The 23699-nt window shown below is 40.8% G+C and overlaps 2 protein-coding genes across 2 annotated transcripts in view; one reads left to right on the forward strand and one right to left on the reverse strand.

Annotated features, from left to right (window-relative positions):
- The window catches only part of LOC113399382 (uncharacterized protein C14orf119), a 292988-nt gene that overhangs the window by 194430 nt on the left and 74859 nt on the right, over positions 1-23699 (reverse strand). The window lies entirely within an intron of this gene.
- Positions 582-23533, forward strand: LOC113399478 (uncharacterized). The gene is made up of 2 exons (XM_026638621.2): positions 582-811; positions 19499-23533. The coding sequence occupies exons 1-2, from the start codon at positions 788-790 to the stop codon at positions 20246-20248; spliced, it is 774 nt and encodes a 257-aa protein (XP_026494406.1). The 5' UTR covers positions 582-787; the 3' UTR covers positions 20249-23533.

Consider the following 23699-nt stretch of genomic DNA (forward strand, 5'->3'; position numbering starts at 1 on the left):
AACGCAAATCGTTGAAATCAAAACTTTCACGCTACGAGGCGCTACGAAGTTTTACTGCTACGAACTTCCTGCTACGTAGCGGCCAGTGCGCCCTGCACTCGAAACTTTGTTTGGAAAGCTTTTTTATCTCTCACATTCTGTTATCAGCGCGATGAAAACTTGAACGCTTTCGTCTCAATGTTAGGACTCGGTTTCCTAGCTTATCTTGTGTTATCAAGAAACACGATTATATTTCTTAGTCACTATCGAACTCTATCAGATTTGCAAATGCTTTACGATGTTTTTATTTCGAATAGCTTATCTGTAAGCAATATTATGTACAACTTGTATACAAAAAAGAAAACGACGCAAAATTTATTAGTATCGATTTTTATTTAAACTATCAAAATAGAAAATAGAAATACCAAAAAGTTATATATCATACTTATTAGCATCTTGCCATGGCGTGTCACATCAGGAAAGTTTAATTGAATCTTAGTCAAAAAATAAGGTATCTCGTAGAAAGTGGGTATTTCTAGCAGGTAACAGCAGAACCCAGTGGCCGGTACGGTCTCGGTTTTGTTGTTCGAGTGCAGGTGGGCCGAGCGACCGCCTTGCCGCCAGAACGTCGTAACCGCCTGCGACTCCGCGCTCGAGTATTTGGGCCTGGCGCGACGGGCTGACGGCGACGCTTCAGTCTGCGCTCGGCCTCCGCACACTGCGCTTGTGAGTGACGCCGTGCTAGTGACTTTGACAGTTGTTATCGTGATCGTGTGATGTTTTCGTATCGGAACTATGGTGTATCCCCATGAAAATGTGGAGTGATTTCCAGGTAAGGTTTAAATCTAAATGTTATTTAGTATTCTAAGTGTTAAATCGTTTGTTTCGTTTTTATTTCAAACTTGTTCTGAATCGCGCTTTTGTTGAGTAATAGTGATATTAGTATAAAATAGGTAGAATTATATTAAATGTTCAAAGTATTGTTGATATTAGGTCGGTGATCGATGAAGATGTTAAGGTTTTTTGAGTTTTGAAATTTTTAACTAGATGTACAAAATGCCAAAGTGGCTTTGTATTTATTGTTCTATTTAAAATTATTTAGCAATATTTAAGTAACATTATTACAAAAAAAGTATATACTACCATTTTAGTTTTAGAAACTATTATTTTTAATTATATATTTTTTACTATACCCTCTTTATCTAAAATAGTGAATTAGTAACTTTTCGTACGAGTTCAGTTATTATATCCTTTTAGAGAACACAGTTATTTCTTATATTTATTTAACATATTACAGAGTCACGAAATACGTGTTTAAGAATTTAATTTAGAGAACTTTATACTAATTTCTTTGTTGTAAGATAAAATATATTTTTCATTTACATTACTGGCGTTTATGAACATAAGGCCACGCTTTACTTTTGTCTGAACAATGGTGTTATGACGGTATGTAAAGTTTTCAGATTAATTATTTCTACATTATAGTCAAAATTGCGAAATAGTCTCAAAAAAAGTTGTATAATTCTAAAGCGCGCCTTTTTTCGAATCTGACATCTCGGCGCGTTTCCGGCGACCTGTCAAACGTCATGTGATAGATAGAAGGGCGCATTCTGTGGTGTTTTAAATCAAATCGTCGTATTCTCGATAACTGCGCGGCGCTCGAGGCGAACGAGAACTCGTCACAGAAATACGTGCGTGTTGCCGTCCCGCTCTATCGCGTGGCGCCGTCTCGCTCCAGCGACGGGTGTTTTTGTGCCGGAGCGGGTTTTTTGTCGACGGGCGCGAGGCTGCCGGCGCCGCTCGCTCGACTCGACTCCACATTAATTATCGCCGAGTTGGCTTGCCAGCGCGAACGCACTTTACTTTCTATAACGCTACGCTTTATTACGGACTCTTGCTTATTTTTCGGCGGATTCCACTACATCGCAGCGATTTACTTGAATCGCTTTAATGTTATCAATTGATAAGCTATTCGTTTGATTGAGAATTCAAGATTTAGTTAATGTAACCCTAACTAATCATGTTAATCATTTGAAAGAAAAACTTTTTGGGGTAGAAATTAAATGATAAAAACATTTGTTTCTATAATGCTTAACTGAGTCGGTGGGTTTTCCTATGAGTAAGGCGAGGGGCGTATTGCCATGGCAACAGCTAGGGCGCCCCGCCCAGTGCGTACTTATTCCTCGCTAATATATTGAAAAAATTTAAACTATAAAACATGACATTTGTTCCAAACGAATTGACATTTCATTAATTGTTTCCTTGTTTTAACCCACGCATGCACTATCGGTAGATAACAATTCACGAAATTCATGAAATCTGCTTAAATAAATGGTCCGATAATCTTGTTTTGCGATAAAAGAGTTCAACGATTTACCTTGAGAAGGTTTAATTATGTTTAACGTCTCTATGAAAATGTTCGTTTTCGTGGTATTATTCAATGTTAACGTGAAACTACTCTAAAAAGTATTTAAAGTTAGTAGATGTTGCAATGTTTATAAACCACCAAACTCCAATTCTCTGTAGGCCTAGTGCGTGGGGTGGGGCGGGGGTGGTCGAGGGTGCACTGAGGAATGCGACTTGTTGCAGTCACGTGCATCCGCCATCAAGCGTCACACGTTAAACGTTTACACACGGTATACGACAAATCGTAGTTCTTACAACTGTAGACCTATAGTTCATTACAATATAACACTATTTAATCACTTTACTATGATACAAATTTATTAATATACGGTTATTCGTCATAAGTTTACTTTAAACATTTGCAAAACTCTCATTTCGCTCTACTACAGACAACAAACTCTTTTTAGAAATATTATTTTCATCTCAAACCTAGCTGTATTCAAATAATATTCGGTAGTGTATACTTATGAGAACCAAAACATATATTTAATAATAGTAACGAATTATTTAATGGTTATCCTTTGCAAACTTCTTACACAAATGATTTAATATGATTTAATTCCTGTCGACAGGTTAACAAAAATAGTTTTTGTACACATATTTTGTAAGTAGCTGAATGCGATGGGTTCCGCCGCAGCGATGCATATCTCGAGAGACCGTCACTTTAATTAAACCACACAAACACCGCACTAACAATCGAACACGTGGAACAAGTAAACATATAAACAAACGAATGAATTGGCCGTAACGCATCCGACGTCATCGACGAAGACACGCATAATAATCGGTTATGCAAACGAGCCTTATTATGTAAAACATTATGAATCGTGCCGACATGTTTTGACATAAACGTTTACGACCAATTATAAGCCTATTGTGTGACTCAATGAACTTGAAAGACATTATAATAAATATAGGGCATCGACACTAACGACACATGAATGGTCGCGAACGGTTACACCTGTTTAGAAAAAATATTATGTACAAGGCGATGTCAGGTGTATGAGTTGAATACGTACTATTATATTTTTATTGCATTCGTATTGAATTACCGACTACGTTCGTTTGTTTTCTTTTTTCAGCTTACCTTATTATGTTAAGCGTAACGGTGGGTTAAGTTACTCATCGGTCAATATTTGTTTTTCTGCTTTACTAAGCTACGCGTAATACAAACTTCAAAAAACGAATATTTAAATAGGATTCAAATATAGAACGTAGACATTCCTTCACCCAAATTCAAGGAAAATAAACGAGTCGCGATTCGACATTCGCAGGTACGGTCTATTTATTTGCGAAGGCCCAGATTCAGTCGACCCAATTACATGCACATAAAACAATATTATATGAGTCGTTGAACTCGAGTTTGGTGGGCCTATGTAAACATTGCAATGGATAAACACGGCCCCAGACGCGCCGTCGCCAATAATTTATGTAAATTCACGTCATCGTAAAAAGACTGATGGGTTCATATCGCCATTTTCTTATTTCGGCGGTCAAGTTCAGCCCGGGGTGAAAGTTTAACAACTATAATAAATCTCTTAAGTTATTTCCTTGTTTACTTGACAACTTGTCGTATATAATTTAACGCATGTCAACAAAATACTCGTTGACATGCGTTAAATTATATGTTACAATAGTTTAGTAGCGATTCGTTGGTAATTTTTATAAGTTTGTTTTGGAATGTATAAATTGACTGTTGTTTTATTTCAGAGAATATAAAAAATCACGTAGTTGTTATTAAGACGTTAGAAATAATTTTAATAGAAACGACTTATAAAAACGTAATCTCGTAATAAAAAATACTTCTCATAAAAACTTTAAAGTATTTACACACACATTAGACACGAAACAAAAGTAAACAAAACATTGTTGTGATTTATGTTTTACTACAGACGCGAGACGGCAGGCAGCGTAAAATCTTGTTTAGGTATAATTATGCGATAATAGCTTTATTAATACCACTACAAATCTATTTCGTAGGTAGTTACTATAAATCACTTATGAATGAATGAATGTTATTATTATACGGCAACCGGTCAACGATATCAGAATGGACTAAAACGTCATTTTATAATCATAAGCTCATAAATAAACATGGTGACGTATCGCGGGTGATCAGTCGGAAGTGGGCAGGCGCCGGAACGCGCGGCAGGCAGTAAGCAGTAGGCACGTGCGCAGATGGCATGTAAACGCGTTTAATTATGTAACATTGTTTTGACATTCGACAACAACGACATATTTAACGCGGACATTAAGTGGACCAATGAACTTGAGCCGTTTGCTGTGTTCAATGTTACGCAACGATCGGCGTTTGAGTGAGATTAATGCACGCGGATTATGACACGCGATACATTTCAATTTACGTTCCGTTTCATTCATGACTTGAGATAATGACGACGTACTCGTTCCGTATGTTTGTTTGTTGATAGACATTCACCGTTAGTTGTCAGGCGGGCACTTGCATTTTACATACTTGATCCACTCGTGCGAAGTGCGGCCTTTATATGGACATTAGTCAATTCATAAACTTATACGTTAGAAACCGAAACTTGTATCAAGCGTTATTATTAAAGTGATACACAAAATATAATCTGTATTTTAAACAGAATATATTTCAACTTGAAATAAACTGAAATCGGTTCAATGTGTATACGGCAAATGCAGGTCGCGCGCGGAAGCAAAACATACGTGTTTTCTAGTCGAATAACTTACTATTAACTACAAGTTTGAGAAGACGGAGGGGTGAAGGGAGTACGTCTTCACTCATTGACGGTTGAAGCGGGCCGCGACACTTTCACTGCATCCGTTATTGCAGTCACTACGCGCCTACTGCACCCGCCGGGGGCCGCCCCAATGCATTCACCCCGCGCCTCCCTGCACAGGGCACGCCGAGCACAAGGGTGCTTTCAAACTCAAGACCATCTATCCTTGAATAACGTTAATCATTTAACTTTTTTGCTAATGTCAAGGCTCGTTAAGATCCTTTTGTGCGAAACCGTTCTCACCCATACAAATCTCCGTACCATTTCATTAGAGCTAATTCGGGATGTGTGTGATGTGTGATTATTAATACGCTAAAAACCGCCTTACTCCTTATCTATTAATAACAGCTGCTGGAATGTGGCGACGAGTGCGAGCACTTGACTGTTAACGGATAAGACTGGTTAAAAAGTCACATTGTTACAAAGATTTCTCGGGACAAGGTTAACAACCTTTGTCACTACGCACATAGATGCGGCGGAGACGAACAGCAAGGAGACAATGGTCGGTATGCTAATAGTAAAATGATTGCAACATGTGAGCAATCAGTCTATCAACGATCGTATCTCGAGTCTAGACGGGCGAGTAGTCGAGGCAAAGTGGGACAATGTCAATGGTGAGGGCTCGCCATTATTTGCGTAGCCGTGTGTCGGTCGAGGAACGCGTTCCCGAGTGACAAGTGCTCGCGGGTCGTGACGGAAGTTTGTAAACACCGCCGGCCTTGCTCCCGGAGCCGGACGCGTCCACCCGCACCGCCGCACCGCCGCACCGCCGCACCGCCGCACCGCCGCAAACTCACCGTTAGTCACGCACGAAATATCTCAATATCGCATCTTTCAATGCGACGGCCGCTATCTTCGCACTACCGACACTACCGTCACTACCGTCACTATGCATCAATAATGCAAATCGATACGGAATGATTTATTCAATGAGCACATGTTAAACGTTACGTAAACGCAATGACGCGGCCGTAATCTAACGGTAATTAATGCTATATTTAGGTACGGTAAACTTATAAGAATAGGTATGATCGGGTTCTATTTGCATCGTTTGGGTCGTAGAGCGACGGTGGGCGTGAAGGCGGAGAGACGGAGCGCGGATGTGCTCGGCGTCGGCCGCGGCGGGTGTCCCGCGACTATCGGTGCTGACTGCTGATTGATGGCCGATAGATAGCTCGACATTGAACCCGTGCACGGCTACTGTAAATATATCTAGTGCGGACTTCCGCCCGTGACGTCGCACCCGTGACGCGCCGCTGACGTAGCGCCCGCGTAACACATCCATATTCTTTTTGTTTACAATATAAAGCATATTTACATTGTTATTGCATCGCGGGGTCGTCGCCTTATCTTTTATTGCTTTTGGCTTTTCACGTATTTGTATTACCTTCCTTTCTGTTTCTGATTATTACTGCTCGTTATACAATGGTTTATGTTATGTTTTTACATAATAATATTTGTTTTTATTTTCCTTTCACGATGTTATCAAAGAAGCCTTGATTTTTGAAGACTTTATAATTAATAGTTTTCTTTGGTATTTCGTTTTAATTTCTGGAAACATATATGAATATCACATACATGTGATATGATGTAGACATGTATACATTTTAAAATGCAAATATTTTAATTAAGCATATTTAGACGAACTGGGTGTTTGAAAAAAAGTTACAAACCAATTCTAGAATAAATTGTAGTAACAAAGGAGTTATCACAACTTCGGTGTAATGATTTGTTCAGTTTCGCTCGTGCTAGTGTTTATTGATCGTGTGAACCGTAGAAGATAAATTGACTCCTAGCAATTAGATAATTTCTAAGAATCGGTAAAGTTAACGTACTTAAAGAACGCTTTTGACCTCTTATAGGATTGTTGTTAGTCATTCGACTAGAATGCTCCAGGGACTAATCTTCTAAGTGCGCAGCCTTCAGAAGACAGGGGTAGATCACCCGGCGGGCGGGGGTTCATTAAAAATTCATTCTTATTTCGTAGCGCCGCCGTAATCAGCCGCAAAGGGGGCTGTAGACGCACGTTTCGCTTCTCTCATTATTTAGTATCGCATCCATTAGGATTGTTAATGTATAGTGACTTTTATGTTGACATAATAGTCAAATATAACTATGACAGTTGATACGTTATAGTTTTCCCTTTTATTAATACATAATATTATCCCACATTACCTAAGTGTTTAAATAATATATGAAAACATTCTGTAATATATAACTAACTTGTGAATAGTTATATCTTTAATTAACAGAGATACGTTTCTTATAAATATCTCAATAATAATGTCTTTCAAAACAATGAATGTTATATAAATATTTTTTTTTTATAATTGGATAATTACAGTAATGTAGTGTGCGAGTGTGGGTTTCGACACATATCCGTGTGGGGGGAACTTCTCCCTAACTCATCCCATTTGTAAAGTTCCTACTGTTCGTTGTCTATTAAAAGAAACTCGAAAGAAGAAATTATTTAACATTTATTAATAAAAAATATGATTATTTCTTAAATTTTACGTTCTAATTTCAAAAGATAAATAAAAAATGTAATTGTAAATTAGATAAAAGTTATTTAATATAAGACTAACAAATATATCTCCGTGCTATTGTGATTTTAAAAAAAGGCGATAAAAATGTTAACGAACATAAAATGTGTGTTTCGTCTGATTCCAATATCGAGTATGAAGTGAGTTTGTGATCATGGTAAGGGTTCTCGGGCATCCGTACGCCCCCTCAAACGATCTCACTCCCTACTCTTCTAATCTTTTTTAGCCCTCCATCGAGCCTGTGACGTCACCGTTCTCTTTTTAGCAATGAAAAAATGATTAAGCTTTTTTGTCTCGAAAGGTTAAGTTCATATAAAGTTAAAGTAAAGAGATTACGAATGAAAAGTTTTTTGTAACTCATTAGTTCCCAATTAAACGTACTAAAACGATATAAAAAGTAAAGTAAATGATACTATACTGACTAATCGTAATACCAATCCGTTATCCAATTTATCTTAAAAGATACAATATCAATACGAAAGTCGATTTAATTAAAAATGTCGAACCTAAATTGGTAGTGATAGATGATTACTTAGCATGATATGAAAACCAGGTATTTGTTATAACGGGACCTACAACAGGTTTCGGAGTACATGTGCGGGGTGAGGTACGTGTTGATGCGATCGCACTGGATGCATGCATCAAAGATCAGCTGATCGACGGCCGTTTTCCTTTTCATCTCTCGCACTTTGTGTAAAATTGGTCGCCCCGGGCGGTGCGGCTCGCGATCCGCCGATAGACGTCGGTACTCCTGATTACTGTACGAACGTGCAACCGCTGTTAACCTTCGTTCTGGTTCTGAATGAATCGAAGAAAGAACAATGATAAATTTACCTATTATACGCGATTTGCTAATAATTTATATTGTTCACTACTAACAGTTTTTGACCGATATATCTTTATTTATAATAATTTAAATTCACTTCCAAAGATCCGATAAGTTTTTTCGACGTTCATAACGCATTTTTTTATTCGCAAATTCATAATGAATATCATACATTATTTGACATTCGACCAATTATATCGCATCAATTTATTTAATACGATCTAATCCTAGCTCGTTCTGAATAGATCGAGTTCAAAGAACTTGTTTCGTTTTTATTTTTACCTGCTATATCTATAATTTTTTTAACGTAATATATCTTCTCATTAACTTGAATGTAAAACAAAGAAATCATTTTTCCCGCCGCATTCAATTTATTATCTTGTTATGTCATGGAGTATGCGCCAACAATGGAAGTTTCTTAACAGTTAACCGTTGCGATGGCCCGCAACGCGGCATCGCTCACGATTGACATTGCATTGCGTGAAATCGCTTCATGTGTTAAAAACTTTTCATATTACTACTATTTCATAGTTCGATTTTGCCCTTTCAAGGACGTCAACGAGGAGTAGCCCGCATTCAATAACGAGACGCCCGCATTGAAACCAATTAGCAGGACTCTAGACCGCTCATAATCTTTAGTATTGTCACATTTGTGTTAATTTACAATCCACTTATGATGTCGCAGTGTACTCTAGGTGAAGTGAATTGAAGTCAGACTTACACAAAGTATTTTTCTGTTGGGTAAGAGAACGTGTCGAGAGAGGCCGCGGAGTATCAAGCCGGTCGGTCGGTGTATTTCTCATGCGCGGCGGTGTCGCAACCGACGTGTAGCAAGAGTATATCGGGTCCGGAGAGCGGCGGTGGCGCGGGCGCAGCTGTCACGTCGCCGTGCAGCGTATGGCACGCATGTGCTGCGCGTGTGTGGGTGACGTCAACGAGCCACTTTCACCATACTTTCGTCGCTGCTGGTGCGCTAAAAAACGAAGCGCGATTAGACGACTGCTATTGATACATGCGATGCGACATGCGCGCTGCCGCGCGAAACGACGCGGAATCGTTTTCTAAAGCGCTGTACGCCGTTGTTTACATTCATTTGGAGCCTGGATACATTCGAAAAATTATGTATTAAACGTAAGAATCCGTAATACGTCTACGTCTCCGATGTAATCAATCTACGTGTAAAGTACATGCCATGAGGATTAACTCATTTTAGATGTACAAATAATTCGTCAAAAGGTTCCTATTCGTGTCGTGGCATTGTCCAATAATTTTAAACGATAATTGGGAAACAATTCCGCCTTACTCACACTAAAACAGGGGACAAGTAAAATCCATTTGTTGCTATCGCGCCTGTCTAATTAAGCTCTGTCATAGACTTTTCGAAGGCTCTATTACGAGCAGCCTCCAAACTTAGAGCGGACTGTAACACATTTGGTATTCAATCGGAGATTGGCATCAGCGGATAATGGTTTCTATGCGCGGGTAGTAAGGTCGATATTGTAAGGGCGGAGTTAATTTCGCTCAGTGTGACAATTACGGCGATGCGGCCCGCCCTCGCGCCGCCGCAATCGATAGGCCTAGCGCGGGTGCGGTGCGCGGGTTGGGGGAGGGATGGCGGTGGTCATTACTTATGAAAAGCAGAGGTAACGGCACTCGCGACCACGCATCTGCGGCCTTTACCACGCACCACCGAAACCCAACATCGACGATTATCTGAATACTGTATATAATACTGTACGAAATCCTTTATTAAAAAATGTTTAAACAGGGCTCGGTGAAAAGGATCGTGGCCCTAATCTGCGAATCGGTAATGGGTTAGCGGGACCTTTTACTGAGTTCGGGGTCTGGTCTTTGTATGCTCCCCCAATTCGGGACCCTTCGTACTGCACCAGGGGTCGTTGTACGCATAACGTAAATCTATATTAGTATTTTTTTTAATAAAGACAGTATTCGTTTTGTAACTAAAATCCTAAGAGAATCTCTCTAGATTGGACTTTGAAGAAACAAAGAAACAATCAAGCTGAGTTCATAAAATATCATCGACAAGACGAACTCGCGATAAGTTTGCGCGGGAAAAACTCATTCCCGCGCTTTGTAGCGAGTTTTCTTGGGGGAGGGAGGTATATATGAAGAGGCTGCCGCCCTTCGCCGTGTTAGTACCTAATGTAATTGGGAGTGGAGCGGATGAGCTCAGTTCTGTAGGCTTTCGTTCGTGAGCACACGTCTAAGAGATTACGAATTCATTTTCATTACGCTTTCATGTTACTTCACATATTGTATCCGTCATATCGACTTTCAAACTGTTAGGCACTTACACGAGTTACACATCATTCCAACATACACAACTAAACATATTTATTTATTTTAAATTATAACCTTAATAAATAAATACTATTTCTATAATAAATTTATATTAAGGTTAACGAAGACTTTTTTTTTCTTCCTACAAATCTCATAAACTATCAATATTATTGTATTGTATTGTATGTAGCTATAAAAATACATTGAGTTGCTGAATATTATTGACCTATAGAGCGAATGATGGCAAACTTCGTTTCACATGCTGTAGAAACTAATAATTAGAGATTTTCTTAAATTTTAAGACGTTGCTCCTCGATCTTTAATTTCGCTAAGTCGACCTTCAACTTCTAAGTCGACATTATTCTTAAGACACCCACACATAAATACGGTCGTATAATCTTTCGACATACGGCAAACGTGTGACGCTTAAAACGCATTAATATTGAAATGCATACCATTTCACGGGATCATACAACTCGCAGAGTATAATCAATAATAATAATAAACTTTATAAGTACAACTTTCTTAAAGAAAATTTAATGCCAACGTAATAAGTTTATAACGTATTTTACGCAAGAATAATAAAATGTGTTACAATAAAGCAAAGCAGCCAGTCGGAATGTTGCAAGCGTTCGTATCGCGTCTTATCAACGGCTTATCACCTTCAAGGTGACGGTCCGATGTAACCGCGCCGATTGCCGCCAACATATCTCATGATTAATATAATTATTTCTATTACCGAAGAAATCATTCTCAACTAATATTTAATAATACATAACATGAGACGAAACAAATAATTGCTTTGTTTGAGAATGATCTTTAAAATGCTTTATTAAAATTATCGATTTAAAACTTTCAATGAAAATTGAATACAGCATAAATCAATTATGATTAATCTAAATTACACATCAACATTAATCGGCACAAAAAAAACAAAACGATGTTCTTTATCGGAGATATTGACATTGATTGTTGAAAGTGCCGCCGATAAAGTTTTTCACAAAACGCGGGAAACGCGGCAATTATGTACATAATATCAGCGAAGGCCACGTGCTCGGTTGACGTTAACAAAGTTTCCCGATGCGGAGAAAACTTTGTGACATGTGAGTGGTAGATACTTACAATATGTGCCCCACCTTCGCCTTCTTCTCCCTCTTCGCCCCCTGCCCCGCGCCGCATCCGCCGCCGCTGTGACTCAGCGGCGCCCTCGTGCGACGTCGCCCCGTCTGCCCCCATGGAAAATTTATACCCACCCTCTTCCCAAGAATATTAGAATTCCACCTACTCAAAGCCAACTTTATACAACAGAAATACGATCTATTTTCCTTTGTCATGCGCCGGTAAGACAAAGGAGCGCTAGCAATTTTGCCGAAAACAAACCCTAACTCCAGAGGGATATAGTTTGTAATTTATGAGGCGAGGTGACTCACGTGCTATGAAACGCAGTGTTGACATTACGGAGTTAGGACACATGATGTAAATTATGTTTTTCTTCAGTCTAGTATAAAAAATATAGTATTTACCCGAGTGTATAAATGTAGTATAGATATGTCGGCAGGATAGACGGATTTACTTGAAGTAAAAAGCTCATGTAGGGAAAAAACTCTGAGTAGTTGTATCTCGGTATTCAGTATCATTAGTACTACAAAGTAACGCGACGTTAGCATCGACGCTGACTTCGAGCGCTCTCCCTTATTCCCCGCCTGGCACGATGTTTCGCGTCTCGAGAGCGTGTGCTCTCATCTCCTTAATTCGTCCTTCGCCGCAGCCCCCTTAATTCTCCCTTCCAACGATGCCGCGAGGGAGGGTGCTCACTCTCTTGTTAAGCGGAGTTCGACCCCCTTATTTATGCCTGGCGCGTGGTGGCGGGCGGCGGGCGGGGGCGCTCTATCGACGTTGGTTGGTATCTATGTACTGGTGAATTAAGAGCGAGTCGGCTTTCATTTTACTTTAAAGCTTCCACGCTCGTGTGCTCGCCTTTCAGCCAAATGACTCCGAGATACGAACTTCAACCTTAAGTCTAGGCAGTACGGTCAGAAACTCCGACAAAATTTTATTCGCCTTCAGTGTTTTATAACTTCAGAGAGGGCGAGGAGGCGGTAGGGTTTTTGTGAGTGGAAGGACTTTTTTGACGTACGTTTTTTATGTTTTATTCGTTTAGGGTTCGCTAAGATAACGATGTCATACTGAAAGTAAAGTGCGCTTTGAGAAAAATGTTCGAAACTTTGAAATTGAATTTAAAACATATATTATGAATTTACAATCATGTAATATAATCATGTATAAACGCTCGCAATTAATGAATAAAACGAAACTAACCCCACAACTTATTCTGAAGTAAGCGATGAAAACTATTCTGTAAAGTTTGTTACCAAGTACGGGTAGAGTGGGTGGCTAAGTGTACGCACAACGTCTTCAGTGAAAGTGAAATTTAGCACAAGTTCGGAGAAATACAACTCTACGCGGATCCCCCTCCGCCCTTTAAGGAGTCGTCTTCGAGGGGTGGCAGTCGGCAAACCCGGCTTATAACAATTAAGTTTATTTGCTCGCGCGTTTTCTACTTTGCCTCAGTAAGAAACATCATTTCGCTGCGCACCGTATATTATAACAAGAAAACGATCTTTGAAACATTTCCATCCTCTACGTTATCTCACTGTCGCTTGACATAACTACTGAAACAGCACATTGGGTTGGGGCGGAAAGAACAAAGAGCACTAATTACTTCGAAATCTTTCAGTTCTTACATGGTGTCGAATAAGGTTCGTTTCTCATGTCATAGGTTAAAAATGAAAAGAGCGACTGCCCTGTGACGGTTGAACGACCTTTGTTAAGGTGTCGCTTTCGGGCAGGTTATTTAGTGCGGCAGGGTGAGCGGGGGCGACGGGCGCCGCACGGGGCAGGGGCCGGGAGCTCGCAGGGCGGCCGGGACACCCGGGTCGCCGGGCAACGCAACTGGGTCACTCCGGGCCTTCCACCGCCCACCAATTATGTACACGCTCGTTACCGGACACGCGTTTTTCAATCACATCCATATTTAATTGGGCATCACAGCCTGAAAATATGTACCGTCCTGTTTTATCGGGAACTTTATTTAAATTGCTGTGTCACCGTTCAAAGCCAATATGCTCCGTTATAAATATAGTATGGAATTTCGACTGATACCGCTTATGTAATATAAATTATTTCAATGGCTCTGATTAATAATGCTCCGCTATATGCATCGAACGTTCGATGAGATCGCAAAGTCGGCTTGATGGTTCAGTAAGCAAAGTTAAGAAGTGCGAATGCGGGTTATAAAGCTGCCTTGAGAAACTTCTTACAAGACAGAAACTGTGTCCTAACTTGTTGCATTGATGCACCACGGAGGGTGCGAGTGGGCGCAGGGCGGTGCGGAGCGGGGGGTCGTCTTCATAGTGAATGGGCGCGAGATGTCGTGGCCGGCGAGCGCGTATGGAGATGCCGCCATTGATAACCGTGACCTCGCCCTTATCGCGGACGCCTGTCGATGACTCCCGCATAGATTACGCGTTTCCACCTACATACATTCATTTTTGCACCTGAAATTACAGGTGACAGAAATTTTACAATGTAAACCCATTTTATTCTTTGTAACATAGGATGGATTAGGTTTAAACGATTACTTTTAATACACTGTTAATAAAGTTGTACAGAAATAATTTTACAGTCGGCATCGACGTCATGTCACTACATCGAGGCAGTCATTGTAACGGGTCCATTTGCATTTTGCCTATTAATAGTTCTTTCAAGAATATGTTTCTTAGTTAATTAGAGTTGCGTGCATTGAAAATTTGATACAGCTGTTAAATAAAACAGATGCAATTTGTCTGATTTGAGTACATCAGTATGCAAAGTGACAAGTAAGGCTGGGGCTGGCGCATATTAAGTGCAACCTTGACATTGGCTAGCGCCCTAATGTCGTCGGATCGATTGTCGGAATGCGAACAAAACCATCTCTGGCAGCAAATAATAATAGTGTCGGGACGATGAATGAACACATTAGCGAGCGGCGCGGGCGGCAGTGGCGGCCGGCGCCGAGTCATTACGCGCCCCCATTAATCACTGCAACAATCGGCCGATATCTCGCTATTTACAAACGCGGGAGCACGTGTTCGACGCTCGTACTACGCAGAGTGTATTGACCCATTTAGATAGCTCGACCTTCGCGCGGCCATTGTGAGCGAAAAACATAAAAATAAGTTTTATTGCGGCGTCGTTATGCGTATCGCTGCGGTGCGCGGGCCCGCCCGTCACGCTCGCGCCGCGCCGCCCGACAGCTGATCGCTACGTGACATTTTTATTTTATTCGCTCTTCCGGGGATTCTCCGAGATACGTACCAGTGACGTCATTATCTGCCCGCGTACGCCCGCACCCGCTGATTTATTGTCTTAAAAGCGTACGATGCGAACTCCATCCTGGAGATTGAAGTGATTTATGCACTACGTACGCACTTCGTCTTACAATGTCAGTGTTAACCGCTATAAGCGCCTTGAACCAGTCCTGTTTACCACATTTGCATTCGTTCTTGTTGTTCTTATCAGCCTTAAAGAAATTAACTGTTTTGCACAGCTTGCGGCTTAGTCACCAAATTATGTTAATATTTATTATGTCTTATAAAGCAGTCACGATTCAGTCTTTATTATACATACACCTAATATTCCAAAATGATTGTTCCTATTTTCTTCAAAGTTGAAGAATATATTAAAATTTAACAATATGTCATACATATAATAAGAGTTTAACTAAGAAAGTCTGGTAGCCAGAGTCAGCATTAGGAGGAAATGTTTGAGTTGCAAGCGAGGCCTCGCGCGAGTGGCGGACCGACATTCCTGTCATGTTGCCCACGGCGTTCGGGGAAGTAAATGCGTCATCCGCGCTTGAACAAAAACTACAATTTTCCCTTTCATTGCATCAAGTGGCCGCAGCTCTGCAAGACGCTCATCATAATAAACGCATAACGCCACGTTCCGCACGCGCCCGCACACTGTAAACAATACGTTTCGGGAATTCCCTCGCTTTTTATGCAGGCACACATTCCTGAGGGATTCCTTTTGTTTGCGCTTAAACGGTTCTCTTGTACATTTTTTTCTCTGTCACCTTGGAATTATTTGACACCGCTGCGCTCTTATATAACCGCATAACTTAAGCCTCACAAAAAACGACTGATGTCTGTGGGTATTTATGTTTCACGAATAGGTGACGAATAATAATATCAAATATCTATAACAGTTAAATGATTCAACAATCATCCATGTAGGTCCTGACTTGTAGCAGTACCTCCAAATATCGTATGTATTTGAATGTCTTAAATTATCAATGTATATTTAGATCGCCAATCGTCGAGCACGAATATAGTTTCACATTCATACTAGTTTCATTAAAAAACCCGTTCTTTAAAATACAATTCTCAACTTACATGCAAACTTTAAAAAAGTATAGGCTAATATCGTTCAAAACGGGACAGCGTCGGTATAAAAAGCTCGGAGAGTCAGTCGAAGTTGCGCGGCCGGGCCAGAGAACAGGATGTGAGACTGGTCCGCGCACACAGACTCGCTGCGCGTACGCACACACGCACACATAGCCGCGCGGCCTCGCCGCTCGCCGCTCACGGAAATGTGCGTGCCAGAGACTGCCTTGGCGCTCGGCGCTGGCTCATGCCGAAACCCGAATCATTCGACTGATACTCGTTAAGGAAAGTTTTATATACCATTCGAATAATATACATCAATTCTTTAAAAAAACAAATGATGTTTAAGTTCTTAAATGTACTAAGGTTTAAATAAATAATAAAATAATGCATTTTCTCTGTATGCACGTAAAAAAATCATCAGCCAATAGTTAACTAACAGTAACATAATATGATTTGAATAAGCAACAATAATATGACAAAAGTATATTCAACGAATACAAACCAATTAAATACGATAATAGCATCAGTAATAATACAATCACCAATAAATCATAATTGCATAGCTTCCGAGTCAAAACAATAAATAAATTTTCTCAGGGCATAAAAAATGTATAACGGTATTCGAAGCTCAGCGGGCTAGACTGATCTGTAATCTTTAACCACCTGTAAACAGGCCCGATACCCTTCCAATGAATGAGTTTGCGAACTCGATCACGTGCTCTATTGTACTGAAAAGGAATGTTAATCGTAAATCGCTCATTCAATAGATTCTCCAATTCGATATTGCAGATTAACACCTCTTCACGCTATGAAAATTTATGAATGAATCGCAAAAAATACTATCTGGATCATTTATAGTGAGCGATCGTCACGTCTTTATTACCTCTGTTGTTTGTGAAAATTATTAAAACAAGCAATAAAAGCTTTGTTTGTCGTCTTAACGCCTACGCTTGTGTGAATTATATTTTGTGGTTGTGAAAATAGGTTTTTGCCGAAGCGAAAGCGATAATCAATAAATACGATTGTTTTATTATAATATCATATCCAATAGTATACTAATGTCGTTTACATATTATAAAACAAAGGGAAACGTTGAAATAATTTCAAAGAAAAAAGATCTTAATAAATAATTCGTTTATAATAATGCTTAACGCGCGCTATTTGCGTTTTCTCATATATATCCTAGCTTTATAATGCAGAGCTGTACAACCCACGCTATCTACCCCATTTTATAGTTCGCTATAATATAACGTTCGTTGGAGCGTAGGTAGCTGTAGCGTTAGATAGAAGCGGACGGCCGCTACGCGATGTTATTATACGATGGGGCTGTGTGCGCGTGCACGTGTACGACTCGCACACAGAAACAGCTAGTCCGCCCCCCCGCGCCCCGCCTGCGACCCGTTCAGAGCTCTTCACCCCACCCCGCCGCCACCCGCAGAGACCCTCGCTCGCTCGACAACGACATGGCTTAGCGCACTGTGAAGCAATGCCGTGCCGCCATCTATTCGTTCTTTACAATGCCATAGAAAGTTCGTTCGACTCGCCCCGCCGATCGAACTTTTCCTACCTTCGCGATCTGACTGACCGATTATTAGCGCCTCTACCTTCAGTTGACCACTCATACATAAAACGAGAAGTGAGTACTTAAATTTCGTTATGACTGTAATTTTAAATAAATCGTAAACTTCTAAGCGCTATAGGGACATCACAGGTTTAATATACCGCATAGCTATTCAAAGCAAGCGATAAAATAAACGTCAGACGTTTCCAAGTTTCGAGCGGACAGAACGAGCGACGCGGTGCGCATCAGAAAAAGAACTTTACGACAAGATTAGAAAGAGCGAGCGGCGCGGCAACGTCGCGCGGCCACGTTCCAATGAACGGAGCGGCAACGCTGTGCGCCAACGTCATATACTAAATTTATTTTCATGAGCGCCAGCGCTGGCGACGACACCGCTACATTACATACACTCGCTCACCGCGTGATACTAATGAAATCACGCGGTTTTGTTTATTTCTGCATTTTGCAAACTGCACAGTTTTTTCCACGCTACAAGCGTTAACAAATGAACAATGGAGCAGCCCATTTTCCGCAGAGTGATAAAATGGTGACGCAAAATGATTATTTGCAGCGTTGCGATGAGTGGCCGCTGAGTCAACGCGAGCCGCGCTGGCCAGCGACGTTTAGCAAACGACTGCCTCGAGTCTCATTGCGTTGCACTACATTGAATACATTTTCTCTTGATAACTTTTATAATTTAGTTGTTCCACATGATTCGACTTAATGTTACCTTATTTTTGGAAAAAAAAAACCAAATCATTTATAAAAATACTGTAAACATAAAAAAATACTTAAAAAGTCTAGTTGCATAAAGGCATTTATGTCTGAAGGTGCGTAAACGCGTGTGCCACCTAATTGTGGTAGCAGGTGCGCGGGCATCTGCCGCCGGTGGATTTGCTAACAATTCATTTTTTAAAACTTCCCATTCCTAGTTAGTCGTATATTGCAAAATATCATTGTGCCTACTAACGGAACGAGCAATGTATCGTATACAATCGCAATGTTTTAAGTCAAGGCGCCTGTCAACTGAGTCTATCGGGTTATTTCTATACATATAGACGTAGCAGCTGCTCGTACGATACAGCATGTTTTTCTAGTTTAAATTTGTAAGTGAAATTTCTATGTTATAACTATTAATTTTGAAACTGTTAGTCTAGCCAGTCAGGTTAAAATAATGAAACTCAAGTTAGGTTCAAAAAAGTTTACACATTAAAATTTGTGGACCGTAACGTCTTCATCGATCTTAATTTTTTTAGCCCTAGCGTTCACGTTAAAATCTTTTGTATAGAGAACATTTTCAAAAAAATGGGAACGGCATTTGTTCGGGTAAATCCCACAGTCGTATTTCGGAACACGCATTCTCTACCTGGGCCGATCTGCAGGGGTTGCTCCCCGGGTGCATATTGTACCCAAAAAAAGAGAAGGGTCGCTCTACAAAGCGAGTTGGGCTCAGGTATCTTTAGCGTTGCCTTAGCCTAGTATGCAAGAGATCACGAGGGCTATTTTATAAAGAACTATGTACAATTAACCGTTTAAATATTTCGTACAAAGTAAATTAGTTCTTATAATTTTCTTCGATTACTGTCAAAACTTTCAACAAAAAGTCTCAAAGTTATCTAAAAATATGTGCTGCAACATTAATATTGTATAAATTAAAAATAACTAAAATCATATTTTATTGAATTTTGCAGGGCTCGGGCGGCGGGTGCGGCGCCAAGCGGCGCGCCGGCTCCCCGTGCGAGGGCGGCGGTAAAGTTGCGCGCTGGGAGGATTCGATAGCGCGACTGGAGGCAGTGGCCGCCGGAGCGGGCGGCGGCGAGTGCTGGCGTGCCGAAGACGAGGAGCGGCGCGCGTGTCGCCGACGCTGGTGCGGTGGTTGGTGCGGCGCGCACGATACCATACGCGCCGAGAACGGCAAATCCTACCTCGAACTGGGCGGCGCCGCCGCGCGTGCCTGCTGCGATGGCCGCGCCGCCGGTCGCTGTGCTTCGCGACGCTGCTACCGCGAGCGACGTCTCAAGATGATGAACCTTTGCGCCTTGAAGCTGGCGCGTTTCCGCCAGACCGCGGACCCCTCACTGCGGCGCTCGGTTCTCGTGTGCAACACGCTACGAGGTATCGAAAGGGAGATGGAGCGCGAGAGCGCCGAAGAGACGCCCGCGCCCTTCGAGGCCGCATGTGCTGCGACGGCGGCAGGCGCGGCGCGCTGCGAGGTGCTGGGTGCCCGGGATCCTGCGGCTGGTCGCGCCACACCTTTCCCGACGCCGCCCCCACCAGACCGCGACTCGGGCTACGGCGACGAGGAGCAGCGCACCATCGACTGGGGCTCGGTGCTAAGCCTGTCGTCGCGATCGGCGCTCGACCCCCCCGAGGACGCGTGGCCCGACGACTGGGGCTGGAGCGAGGACAGCTTCGTGCGGCTGCTGGTGCCGACGAGTTAGTGGTTGCCGCGCGGGCAGGATGCGCCCGCGCCGCACTGAGCGCCTGTGATAGGTGGGCAGGCCGCGCCGCGGCGAGCTGAGGGCGGCCGCGCGGCGCGGCGAGGGCCGCCCGCGCGGCACATCTAGTCGGCGCCACGCCGCCACGCAGTCAGTAGTTAGTGTTATGTGATTATTAATGGGAAGGTGCTAGCTTCGGACGACACGCGGGACTTGATCGCGAGCCGAGTTATTTTTGATAGTTTTTTTTCTTTAAGTGGACTCAGAACTGACTTAGCAGCAGACGTTATTACTGTTCGTATCGAAACTCGGGTGTTTGAAATTTTTGTTGAAATTATTGTGTAATTAATTAGATAAATGCTATATTTATTAGGTTGAAAGAGAGAAGTGATGATTTAAAATTATTTCTGTCTTGATATTTTCTATCTGATGTATTTTATCGACAAAGCGTGACTTCGGGTGGGTTATGTTATAAAGAGGCGTTGCCGTTCGTGGAAGTGTGATCTTCATTTATATTTCGGACAAAGTCGAAATAATTGCCGAGCTCGTGTTTATGTTTCTGTAATTTCCACTGCATATTTAAAAAGAGCGACTCCCACAAACGGCAGTCGTCAGTACGTCAGACTCATGTGTGGACATGTGCCGAACCTTGTGACCGTCTATGTTGTAAAGGGGCACTGTAGAATGCAGTTTCAAACTTCTAAAGGTTCATTTGAATATTGACGAACAAAATTGTAATTAAATACGTAGTAAGTACTTAAATTAACACATGAACTTTCATTAGTTCCGCATCCATTGCTCCAGGGCGGCACTGTAATTGGGTGTCAATTAAACAGCCTTATCGACAGTCATGTTTGGAAGTCTCACGATTTTTGGCATCATTATACATTGAATAATTGGAATTTGTGAAACGTGATTTAACATAATACCGGTCGTACTTAAAGCCTCTCACAGTCGGAATTGTAAAATAAACGAAATCTGTCCGAGAACCCGATGGCCGTTTGATGAACGTTTTACTTTTACCGATATGTACCAATTAAGAACAATAATAATTTAGGAATAATACATACCTACTAATAAAACTATCATTCAATAATTTCTTACGGTGTTTACTACTAATAGTTAAATGCAGTTCCTAATATGTAATTAGTTAAAATATAAGTGAAAAATAACAATTTATTTGCAGTATTTAATTCTAGTTTTGTACTGACGTTCATTAGAGGGGCATCGGATCTCCTTAGAGGGAACCTCCTTAGTGAATTAGGGAAGTTTGACTGATAGAATTGATTGGTTTTGGGAATGCAATGAGATTTGAGACATCGAAAATACTAATATATAACAATAGATAGATTCAACCCGGCCTCCCTAAGAGAGTTCTAGTCAACCCGATCCTACGTCATCAAAGTGTAACGGAGCGTTTCTTTTGATGGCGTAGCAATGATGTGTCCTCTCGTTAGTGACGTCGGATTGCGAGCAACTTGCGTGAAATGGGACTTAATGAATCCGCGTGTCATCGGGATTTGCGGTCGGAGCCAGCGACGCGAGCGTTAACCGTGGATAACGACCTTTAGTTATTATTGACAAAATTAACTAATTTTATCGACGAGCTTAAAGGTTTTTCGTTTCGATTGATGTATTGTGGCTCATCCGTTTCGCGGCTCCTCGACCGCCCCGACGCGCGGGTTTATCTCGCGGACTGCGCGAGTGCGACTGCATGGACCAAACATACCTACCTAGCACGACTTTTAATAGATCAAAGTACAAATTTCAATAAAGTAAGATGCATTAGTGCTCCGGCGCATGTTTGTCCACCGTTGTCAATTACTCAAATATTTGAATTGTGATTCGGTAGCTAATGAGAGAAACTCTATGTTCTTAAATTTAATGTACATATTATATACGGAGTTGGGCATTATGGCGCGGTGATTCGCGGCCGTTGTAAATACATAATGTAAAATAATAATTTTATCGGTATGGATGTGTAAGCGACGCACGCCACCGCCTTGTATCATACGACCTCTATTCTGTCCAATACACTCAAGTACAGATTTACAAGTTACATATTTTAATTCGTTTTAATGTAAGGTGTCACAAAATATTGCCAGTACCGATTTGAAAGATGTCTAATTAGTTGTAATTCGTGGGTTCTGAACTCGTAAGTGATGCACTGGATACTTGGATAGTCTATGAGTGTTGCGTTCCGATCGTTTTCTGATTTGACGATTTATTTTGCATACTTACTTAGATTTTTTTTGTTAAACTTGTCCGTATGGTTGGTTGTGATGGTTTACTTAAGTAAGTTAGCGAATTATGGGTAAACGACTCTATTGAATATAATATACTTACAAGTTTGTACTAAGCCTCCTGCTTTATGCCTCTGTCGTCGGCGCCCGAGAAAATTGTTCAATTTTTAATTTAAACGTACTTAAAGTATTTAAGTAAGTTATGTCTACACGTAAGGTTTTTAGTTTAAAATTATCTCGACTGTACCAATTAGTATAATGCATCGCCAGCGTATGTGTGACAGAGGCATAAGCCGTTTCATATGCTTGCAATTATGATCAAATAACAGATTTTAAACAATCTATTAAATTACCTTGTCTTTAAATTTCCGATTAATGTTTCCATAAAATATATCAAAATTGTATAAAATTATTAATAAATGAATTGTACATCGTCCTCAACACGTTACAAATTTGGTATGCGTTCTGGTGTTTGTCTAAGTGCTTCAAAGTGATGTACAAAAGATGTAAAGAGCTATTTATTACCGGGCCGCTACCCCCGAGCTAGTGTTGTGACTACAGCAATAATTGTAGACAGTAGACCTGTCTCGTCCGTCTTCTCACCGTCGAAATCGTTTCAAAGAAACGCATTCGACACCATCATACGTAACTTTATAATTACATTATGTAAGTGTAATTTCTTAGTGTTTTTCATTGCCATTGGTTACCAAAAATGACAGGATTTATTATTGAAACGATTGTGTATATTCTAGAAAAATACTCCCCTTAGAAAATTGTGAAATCAATTTTGAATATACTTGTTCTGCACATCGAATTGTTAAGCGTTCCTCATGTTAGGAGTTGTTCAAAATTGTTTCCTGTGTTCTAATGTAAGAAATATTGTAATATAATTATTGTTTAAGCTGTTGTGTCGAAAATAACAAGAACAGGAATAATTTTGTGAAACAATGGCACAAAGAATGGACATAAATATTATATATATTATAGAAACAGAAATGTGGCTATAAGAGCAATTTTTATAATAAATATTTACTGTTGAAGAAAACGCAGTTTTTTATTTTTCCCCTGTAAAATAATTTAATTATGTACTCAATGCTAGAAAAAAGCAATAATTCGACTAATAACATGCAAGATATCTGCCTGTATACAAGACATCTTAGATATTTTTAATAATAAACAATAATCCATACAACTTAATCAGATATTTCGTA

This window comes from Vanessa tameamea, chromosome 19, assembly GCF_037043105.1.
Source record: "Vanessa tameamea isolate UH-Manoa-2023 chromosome 19, ilVanTame1 primary haplotype, whole genome shotgun sequence".
Classification (NCBI taxonomy): domain Eukaryota; kingdom Metazoa; phylum Arthropoda; class Insecta; order Lepidoptera; family Nymphalidae; genus Vanessa; species Vanessa tameamea.